General features: G+C 41.0%; 1 protein-coding gene across 1 annotated transcript in view; it reads left to right on the forward strand.

The window, feature by feature from the left end:
- The window catches only part of LIMA1 (LIM domain and actin binding 1), an 87,420-nt gene extending 76,849 nt beyond the window's left edge, over positions 1 to 10,571 (forward strand). Inside the window, exons 8-10 of the mRNA XM_007937813.2 lie at positions 656 to 765; positions 7,817 to 7,950; positions 9,560 to 10,571. Of these exons, the coding sequence (XP_007936004.1) occupies positions 656 to 765; positions 7,817 to 7,950; positions 9,560 to 10,571 (1,256 nt within the window). The remainder of the gene's footprint in view (positions 1 to 655; positions 766 to 7,816; positions 7,951 to 9,559) is intronic.
- The last annotated feature ends 248 nt before the right edge of the window (positions 10,572 to 10,819 follow it).

Below are 10,819 nucleotides of genomic sequence, written 5' to 3' on the forward strand. Positions count from 1 at the left end.
CTTTCCCATAATCTTCATCTATGAATACCTGCTGTAAAACTGACCAAAAACAAAGCAGTATGAAATTACGCATACAGACACAGTATATGACATTGCTGTCCTCATGTCCCACTTTCCCAACTTCAGCTAAAGCATCCCAGAAGGAATGATTGGGAGTGCCAGCTACCAAAAAGACAGTTAAATGTACAAATACTCACTGCCATCGAGTCAGACCTGACTCATAGTGACCCCTCCTTGGGTTTCCGAGGCAGTATCACTATGAAAGTGGATTGCCCAACCTTCCTTCTGAGAAGTGGCTGGTGGGTTTGAACCACCAGCCTTCTGGTCAGCAGTCAAATGCCTTAGGCACTAGGCCACCAGAGCTCCTCAGTCTTCTAAAAATAACAAATGCTATAGAGCAGAAAGTTCTTTACCTAAGGTGCTTTGAATTCCTGCTGTGTATGGCAAAGAGTGAGAAGGCCTCCTAGCTGAGAACTTAGTTTATGAGAGGACCTGAGAGAACCTAAGGAGCATAGCTTTTAAAGTTACATTTTTTCAGCAGAAAGTGGTGGTTTTTGACGTCATTTAGTGGGAGTGCCTAAACTCTGTTTTGGGGAGGAACCCTTTCTGAGACTTCCCATGAGATATATAAATTGTCCTTTTGTAACTGAACCAGGTAATTCCCAGGTTAAGAATGAGATCCAGCAGCCTATCCAGCCCAAACAGCTAAGTCCAGATGCCAGAGCCTCCAGCCTTTCTGAAAATTCTCCACCCAAAGCAGCCAAGGTATGATAGTTATTTGTCTCTGAGCCTTTAGACATTGGTTTACTAGTAGAGTGAATTGCACCTTTTATCATTACATCCATTATAACCTTGTAACTTTCCTGAGGATGATGATGAGGTATGCTTATGCCAGTCTTTTTCCCTGGAAATCTTGCTCTTTGCTTAGGTGGTTGTACTGCCGTGGGGGAAGTTCACTAATATCTCAGTTTGAAATCTGGAAAACTCATAAATGTTGAAAAAAACCTGAAGTTAAAGAAAATAGCCTGAAGTTTTATTTTTCAAAAGTGTCCAAAGTAGTACATTGTATATGAATTAAAGCCCCAAAATGGGAAATATGAGACATCTGTTAAACTAAAATCTACCTATCAAATGGAGATATGTAATGTCACCATAAAGATGGTGGCTCCATGGCCACTTGACTATAACTTGATTGGTTGTTAGCACGTTTAAAGAGTGTGTCCATTGGGGTTGACTGCTCCATTTTCCATAAAAATGGACATTCAAGTAATACATATACTATGGTAAAATATCAGATGTAAAAGAATGTACAAATTTTGTATCCAAAGAAAATTTTACTCAGTCTGTAGTCTCCTTTTATTCTCTACTTTTTAAAAACAGAAAAATGATCTTTTCCCTTTCTGTGAGCAAACATATATTCTCATAAAAATGAAAAAGATAGAAAAGAGCCCACATTTTATTTTAGGCTCATTAACTAACCTGTCTTATGCTTTGCTAACACAGTGCTAATTTACCTATTTAGATTAATAACTAAACATACCCACACTTCTTCAATGTCTCTTTCTCCTCTGGTACTCTGTTAAGGAAACTAGGTTTGTTGTTTCCTTGTTTTGTTGATTTTGGCTGTTGAGAGGAATTCAGTAGGCAGAATTAGTGGGAAGATGGTTTGTGCCACCCCAACCTCATGCACTTAACTGCCGTGCTTTCATCTCCCAACTGATGCATGATCCGTGTTTTAATGGCCTTTTTAGTGCACAGAAAGAATGAAGAAAAGAGGACGTAGATAAGGGTTGGGAACAAAGGGAGGGAAGGAAAGAATCCAGCACTTAAAGGGTAAATCAAAAAGTGGAGAAGAGGACTTGAAAATTTTGAAGGAAGCAGAGCTGTATGGGGCAAGTAAGGTTTATTGGAAAGGAACTGAGAGGTGAGGAGCTAGCAAAAGAAAGCAAGTGAAAGGAGAAGGAACTGGGTTATACTGATTGAATCTGCACATGTATCCAGCATGACCCTCTGTTCTGGCCTTGATGATCATGCTTTCTTTTTCAGCATTGGGAGTCCAACAAAGTAGCAAATGCCACAGGGTTAATTTCCTCTCCAAAAGCAACCTTGCCCAGATGTGGGTCTTTGCATTGGTACTCTGGATCAAGAACAACCAGTAATTGACCTTGGCCACAGGTTCTGTGTAGCCGAAGGGTCTGGGGTATTTCCGTGGCTAATCTAAGAACTAAAATCTGTTCCTGAGTATATTTGAATTCTTGACTAAGTCTTGCTTCCCTCCCTAAACTGCTAGGCCAGACCTCATAGCACTGGTTGGACCCTTGACGTGCCCCCTGATTTAGACAACCCCTAGGGTCTGAGGTGAAAGATGTGGTGCCAAAGAGTATACCTCACCTAGGTCTTCCCAGGCACACCAGGGAAAGAGGCAGAGGTAAAGCTCTCCTCTGCACCTGCCCCAGGCCTGGGCCTAGTTCTTTGGACCTGGTCACTCAGCAGTACAATGCAGGTAGGCCTACCTCCGCCAGAGAAACACCTCAGGTTTAGCACATTGTATTAAGACTAGAGTAGACTGGCCTAGCTTATTATGTTTGTGTCTGTGGTCCAAAGTCCAAATGGTTATAGTGTACAGAGCCTGAGTGGGGCTCAATAATATCTCTACTTCTGTTTACAGACAGTTTTTTTCTCTTCCTCATAGTTGTCCTTTATATTCTGTATACAAAGTAGTAAATATTCACAGCAAGACCTGCTTAGTGTAACTGCTGTCATAGCTATAGGCCCAAAGTTGCTTCTCCACTTTGAAAAATTACATACAACTAAGAATAGACTTATTCACTTAGAATAGATTTTTGAGTTCTATACTTCCTAGGAAAAACTGTTCCTTGGTTTTGTTTATTTGTTTGTTTGATACCCCTATGTCTTCTGTTGAAAATAGGACATCTAAGGTAGAGACTTAATTCATTTCAAATTTTAGCTAAATTAACAACAACAAAAAAGTATTGGTCCTTGAATGTAAGGATTTTGTATATTTGGGACACTGGCCAGATAGCTCTGTTGGTGAGATTTGGTGCTACTGAATTTGAAATTGCGTGTTCAGTCTCAGAAAGGATGTTATTCTGGGAGCAGGGCTCCGTGGACCTATGAGAAAGGTCAGGCCTTTTCTGCTTTCTTTGAGAGATCAGAAAGCTCTTATACTTTGCCATTCCATTCAAGAGAAGTCACCCTTTAAATGTGCCATAGGAGAGGACAGGGCACAAAGAGCCAAGGAGATGTGACTGGTCCCGGTGAACACCCACTTACTCTACAGTGTCCAGGGCAGCCCGGCCCCAGATTTCCTCCAGCTGGTCCTGGGGATGGCTAGAGAGAAAACATGGAAGCACGCACATTACAGAGGCTCTCTGCTGTGCCCGCTGGCCCTCCCCTGTGCGCAGGGTAGGAGGTTTCATGCTGTTTCCCAAAGCTATCAGAATTAGGCTAGAAGGACATTTAGAATATTTTCTCTCCCTCTACATTATTACTGCTTTCCCAGAGCACTAGTCTTTTCTCTATACGTAGAGCAGTCTATTTAAGATGTGAGTATTCCCCAAAATGCTTTCAAAAAGAGTTCCACAGAAAGCCAGGGGAAGGGTTAAGGCTGCACAGAACCGGCCTAAACATTTACTGTGTGGTAAAAAATTTGTTTTATTACCTAGATGTTTTGCACAAATTGGAAGGAGGGAATGAAAGGCATTTTGTGGTATTCAGCCTAAGGGGATGGAGGCCTAACATCAAAAATACAGACTTTTCTTCTGATTTCACTGTGTCTTAAGGGCTAGTGGCATAATGGTTAAGTGCTCAACTGCTAACCAGAAAGTTGGAGATTCGAACCTGCAAGCAGCAACGCTGGAGACCTGGCGATCTGCTCTTAGAAAGCTTTACAACCTAAGAAACCCTATGGGGTAGTTTTACTCTGCCATATAGGGTTGCTAGGAGTTGGAATCAACTTGATGACACACTGCAATAAGGGCTAGTTAGCTTCACTTCCTATTGCCAGCTGCCATGCCCCTCCCACCCCACACAGGTACACACTCCAACTGAGGCTAAAAAAATATATGCAAGAGAACAGGGTGAAATAGTGTAGATGAAGCCATGAAAATGTATTTGAAAAATAATTTTAAGTAGACGCTGATCAACAGAGGGCCTGTAATAGCCCTCGTATGGGAAAGGCATGGCATTGATTATGAACATCAATTATTTACATAGGACCTCATTCGTTCCCAAATATCCTGAAGATATTATCTGCATACTTTTAATTTGAAATGACAATTTCAGCATATTTTAAACTGAAGGTTGTTGTCCAAAACACTATAGTGACATTATTTTCATTTAGGTTAGCATCTGCTCTCTTCCCCAAAGAGTTTTCCTTTAGTTCTGGAAATTTAACACTTCAGGACAATTTAGGAAATATACTCCTGGTTTGTGACTCAGGAGTTCTGAGTTTGAATCTGAATTCTACTTACTGACTGTGTGAACTTTGGTAAGGCACTTGATTTCCTGGTGCTTCAGTTTCTACATGTGAAAACTGCAGGGGATGGAAAAAAATATTTATGTATATATCTTCTCTTACATAACAACAACACCAACAACTAACAGAAAAAAAATATATTGTGAAGATAAAAATTATCTAACATTCTAATACTGGCAATGTTTTCTAAGTGACTGTGCCAAGTCAGAGCATGTTAGGAAGGCAGGGGCAGGGTGTATGCCAGGTCTGCCATAATGGTAGAGATTTGGGAGCACTAACTCTGCTTCCTGTTGTCTGAAAAGACATAGGGGCAATTACAGAAAAGTGGCTGAGAGCCCAGGACAGAGAAAATAAAGGAAAGGCACAGCCGCAGCCACTATGAGTTGGCATATCCTCTTGTTGGGATCCTCTTGTCTCTATGAAATGACAGGGGGCCCTTGGGCAGCTTCTGCATAAGGCTTAGATAATATTGAAAAGGGTTTATGTAAGTAAGAAATGAAGAAGAGGAATGGGAATCTGATAGGTCTGGCTACTTAGAAGCTTGAGGTTAGTCAGTTTGAATTAGCAGTCTATTAATTTGATGTGAAGCAGGAGGAATGACTGCACTTGCGTGGGTGAAGGCTCCTTTAGAGAGAGCCATCATGGGTCAGGTGTGGGAGGTGGTAAGACACTAAAAAATTGTTAATGAGATACTCCTTGTGTGGGATCAGGGTAATAAAAGCTCTGTCTTCTGGGTGGGATATGTTCCAGCCTCAGGTGGAAGTGAAGCTGGTTTTGCCGCAATTAGCAGAGTGACTTGAAAAAGAAAGAAAATGTGGTCTTATTCTTGGGTCTAAGTCTGCAACTCAGTTTGAGCTCAGCTGCAGTAAAACGCTCCAGACACACCAAATGCTGTGTATTCATTGAAGGTTCCTGTTTGTCTCTTCCAGCTTCTGCTTCCTGCTCCCGGTACCTAATTTCTGCTCCTGCCTTCCACTTTCCTCCTAATGTGAGCTCAACTTTCAGCTTTCTCTCAGGTTCTCCTTTCTATTCACTGGGCTGAACCCTCCTCTTCTGTGTGTTTGTAAAAGAGGTGTTCTCTGTATCCCACCACTCCCCGTTAGCAGAATAATACCCATTTCCTGTTAGATGTGTGAAATTTATGTCTCATACTTTGTCTTCAGTGACTAGAACAAGCACTTAGTCTCCTAAGTCTATTTCAAATGTTAAAAATATGGAATCTGCCCTGCAGCTGAAAAAGATTTTCAAATATATTTGTCCTGTTCCTTTTACATTATGTGAGTTGTGGTTTGCACAGGCTCTCTCCAGTGGCTTCGGTGGTACAATTACACTCTATTTCAATTCTGCATGTTAATGTATCTCCTACTTGCTAGACAAAGGCTTAGTCCATTTAGAGAAAATCTAAAAACCTATGCAAAGATAGCTCTCCATAGAGCCTATCTTGCCAGAAGTGTCCATATAAGGGGGGGGGGGGGAAGAGAGAGAAAGAATTCTAAGCTCCAAATAATGCCTTAGTTACTTCCAACACATTCGTTACAATGATGTTTAGTGATTGATCACACTTAAATACCTCCCTTATGTTTGACCTTAAGGAGCTCTGGTAGTGTAGTGATTAAAGCATTCACCTGCTAACCAGAAGTCCATGGTTCAAACTCACCAACCGTTCCACAGGAGAAAGAAGAGGCAGTCTTCTTCCTTAAAGATTTTACAGACTTAGAAATCCTTTGGAGGTCTCAATGAGTTGGAATTGACTCAATGGCAGTGGGTTTGGGGTTTCTTTGGTTATGTTTGACCCTATGTTTGCTCTTTGATTCTTTAAATTTTTCTCTTTAGGACTCTCCATCAACAATGAAGGGGTCTGTGAGCTACCTATTTGCACTTGGTTCTGCGCCTGCATTCCTAAATCCCTTGGGTGCTATTTGGGAGTTTACTGCTAATTTTAGTAAACTCCTTTTATAGATCTTTTCCTTTGCTTCCATTTTATACTCATTTTCTGCTCTCATTTCCTGTCCAATTCTACTTGGAAAATCATTCCTATTTTTTGCTCTACCTCCTAGTGATTCACGTGGCAAGTGAACTAGCAGTGGGAATGTTTCATGAGCTTATTTTCAGGTTTGTTCATCACAATTCTATCTAGCCTGTAACCTGGTTTATTTAGGCTTATTTCTAGCATTAGGTTAATTATTATTAACTGTTCCTGGTCCTGGGCCTTGGGACAAATTTGCAAATTTGCATTCTCTACCACCATGCATTTTCTGATAAAAGCCCACTGTGGTCTTGGCAGCAGAGGGGCCACCTTGGTGCTTGCCAGAGCATCCCGGCCACCATAACCTAAGCTGCTTCCCGTATCCGCTGGTTGAGGCGTTTATGTAGGGGCAAGTCAAGGGTTACTTTCACACACTAGTGGCCCCTGCCTTCCCATTCCCCTCCCCGTAGCCACGTAACCATTTCTCATCATATAAAAACTTACAATAATATTTTTGGAATTCTAGCTTTCATCAGTGCAACAATACCAACTATTTTATGCTCATTGGGAGTGGGTTTACTGAGTAGAACAGCTGTGCCCACTCTTACTCCATACTTGATAAGCAATTCATGAGTCCCCAATCTATTAGGCCCTCTCATGCCCCATTGCATTGTTTTATTCTCCCTTGAGAATAAAAATATTATAGAACTTATAGCTTTATTGGGCTTATGTTTCCTTCTAGAAGCCTAGTGAAGTAATTTCTCTCTTATAAATTCCATTTATGTGTCAGTTTTGATTCTCTTAAAAAAAATGATGCTTTGCTCATTGAGCAAGATTATAAACACAAGAATAAAATGTTTCACCAAAGTGTCTTTTGCTAACTCCCAAAGCCAAATGCTCTTTTTCTTCTTGAAATGTGTCCCCTTCAGAATCTGTTCTTATAACAGAATGTCCTGCTTTTACTTGACACTTGAATCATTTCTTTCTTCTGTGTGTCATGACATTTTCTCCTAATTCCCCTATCCCCTCCTCCTCACATTGTGTGTGTGTTTTGTTGTTGTTGTTGTTTGTGGTGGTTTGTCTAAACCTTTCTCTGCAATTCAGCCCCAGTTCCACCTGCCGTTAGTGGCTGCTACACTTAGGGCAGCCAGCCAGTGGGAAAGGAATTCAGGGGAGCCTCTTGTCTTTAAAGAGTCAGCCGATAGAACTGTAGCAGACTTAATGATCCTATGAGAATTGACAGACCAGCTAAGGGAGACCTCAGGCTACAAAGTAAATCCTAGGGCCCTCTCAGCAGATCACTAGCTCATCACTGCCTATGCTAGTTAAAGTTGTCCTTGTCCTTTTCCTAGAAGTTTCAGCCACCAGTGAGAGAGACCTGTGTGGAATGTCAGAAGACAGTCTACCCGATGGAGCGTCTCTTAGCCAACCAACAGGTGTTTCACCTCAGCTGCTTCCGTTGCTCCTATTGCAACAACAAACTTAGGTAAGCCAGACCAACACAAGCCATCTCTGGATAGATGGATCTTTGGAGGAATCTTTGGCTTTTAGAGCATTGGTACTAAAAGCTATTGTACTAACAGTGTTCTGTTGAAGGCCCTTGAGAAAAAGTAAAACACCACTTAGTGACAAGTGTGTTATATCAAACGATAATGGTGTTTGGAACTTCTTAATAAGTTGATATGTTAATTTGTATGTTAGGACTGATGCTTAAGTAATATGGATTGCAGGTAAAACCTCTAGTAACTTTCATTATGTGTATTTTCATCACAATAAAAAACATTATTAAAATACAAAAACAACCTCCTGTGACCTAATTTAGTAGAATGTTTTCCTTCATTATCATAGAATCATAAAGTTACAAAGTTTTAAGAGGTGACTTCCTAGGTCCTTACTTCAAAGCATGAATGACAGTAACAGCCCTTGAAGAGCATTGATCTTTCTGTGTTCCATCATTTTATTTCTGAGAAAATCATTATTATTACTTAACTCAAACTATGGATAGAATTTTAACAAAGTGAGCAAATACTCCGTAGTGGGTCACTTTAACCATAAAGTGTCAGAGAAGGAAGCAACTAAGATGTCACTTCCTCTAGCTTTCCTTCCAGAGGAAGCGTCCCTTCTCAAATGCTCTTGAAAGATGGTCTGCCATCTGCATAGCACCTCTGGGAGTAGATACCTCACAGCACCTACTTCCAGTTTTAGATAGTTCTAGCTAGACAGGTGGTCCTTACATTGAACCAAAACATGCCCACTCTTACTCCACACTTGATTTCCACTCATTAGTGTTTTTCTGCCCACCTGTATTCATCTTTTCCCAAAAGCACAGTTTGCTAGGTTTTTGAATTTTTGTATTTCTTCTGTGAAATGCTCTAGTTTTTGTTGTGTTAGTTGCCATTAAGTTAACTCTGACCCACCTTATGTATAAACAAAATTTTGCCCAGTCCCACATCATCTTTGTGGTCATTAGTATGTTTGAATTCCAGGTGTTTGCTTCTGTGTAAGAGACACCAAGTCTCCTGGAGGTCTGTCCAGCACTGACTAGGAGGGAAGCCTGATCTCCCAGCTATTGCTCAACATTTTCCTATTAACCATAGCTTAATTTTATTCAGCTAGTTGTCTTTATTGAATACCAGCTGTTTGCAGAGTGTCATATTTATTCCAATAGAGAGCTATGCCTTTAAATTATAGCAAAAATGGGATGCTAAGAAAATAGCATTGTAAGTAAGTATGAATTATAGATATTAAGAAATGTATGAGTGATCCAAGCTGGGTAAGACTGTCTAGGAAAGACTTCCTAGAAGTAATTTGACAGTTTTAAAAAGGGGGAGTGAAATAATCTGAGAAGAGAGTGTACATATCAGGGGAATAAATGACTTGTGAGGTTCAGAACTAGAAGTGAGCATGTGCTTAAATGTGCTTTAAGCACAAATAAGGGGATAGAGAATCCTAGGTGATTGATGTGCTTTTAGAGATGTTTTTCTCATGTGGCATCTTCTCGAAATACTGAAATTGCCACATTATTAGCCTGTTGGTGTAAATAAGAATAAAAGTATATAGATTGCTAACTTTCTACTTTTTCTTTTAATGGACAGTCTTGGAACCTATGCATCTTTACATGGAAGAATCTATTGCAAGCCTCACTTTAATCAGCTCTTTAAATCTAAAGGCAACTATGATGAAGGTTTTGGGCACAGACCACACAAGGATCTATGGGCAACTAAAAATGAAAATGAAGAAACTTTGGAGAGACCAGTCCAGCTTCTTAATGCAGGAGAGACTCCTCAGAGCCCAGGAGTAGAAGATGCCCCTATTGCTAAGGTGGGTGTGCTGGCAGCAAGTATGGAAGCCAAGGCTTCCTCTCAGCGGGAGAAGGAAGACAAGCCGGCCGAAACCAAGAAGTTGAGGATTGCCTGGCCACCACCGACTGAACTTGGCAGTTCAGGAAGTGCTTTGGAGGAAGGGATCAAAGTGTCCAAACCTAAATGGCCTCCTGAGGATGAAAGCAGCAAGCCTGAAGCTCCTGAGGATGTAGATCTGGATCTGAAGAAGCTAAGACGATCTTCTTCGCTCAAGGAAAGAAGCCGCCCATTCACTGTTGCAGCTTCATTTCGAACCACTTCGGTCAAGAGTCCCAAAACCTTGTCACCTCCTATCAGGAAAGGCTGGAGCATGTCAGAGCAAAGTGAGGAGTTTGTAGGAGGAATAGCAGTAGAAAGGAAACATGTGGAAAATGCCAAAGCCTTGGAGAAGAATGCAGGTACAGGAAAAACAACCACCTGGCAAAACAGGGAATCTGAAGGAAGAGAGTCAGGAAGGAGAAGTAAGGAAGTTCATGGTTTTGAGCTAGGGAATGAGAATCTTGTAGAAAATGGTGCAAACTTAGATGAAGATGATGGAACCCTTCTCAAACAAGAGTCTCCTATAGAACCCAAGTCTCCAAATTGGTCCAGCTTTGTAGACAACACCTCCACCAAAGAATTCACTGCTCAGAATCAGAAATCCCAGGACATGGGATTCTGGGAGGAAGAAGTGGTCAAAAACCTATCTGTGGAAGAACAGATAAAACGAAATCGGTACTACGATGAGGATGAGGATGAGGAATGATAAATTGCAGTGGTGCTGGGCCTTGAATTGGGGTTAGTGTTAGTGAGCCTCTCTGCCCTTTATCAAAGTGATGCACATAAACAGGTATTGCAGCGTGAACCATAATTTATGTGAAAGTAACCTTGGAAAAGAGTTCCTGCTTCAAAAAAAAAATCCCATACTGCAGCTTAAGTGAACCAGTTCTAAATGTTAGAGACAACATTACTTAATTCCTCCATTTCACCAGTGATGGTATGCATAAACAGCTT

Source organism: Orycteropus afer, unplaced genomic scaffold, assembly GCF_000298275.1.
Source record: "Orycteropus afer afer isolate SDZICR_OR568_19922 unplaced genomic scaffold, OryAfe1.0 scaffold00045, whole genome shotgun sequence".
NCBI lineage: Eukaryota > Metazoa > Chordata > Mammalia > Tubulidentata > Orycteropodidae > Orycteropus > Orycteropus afer.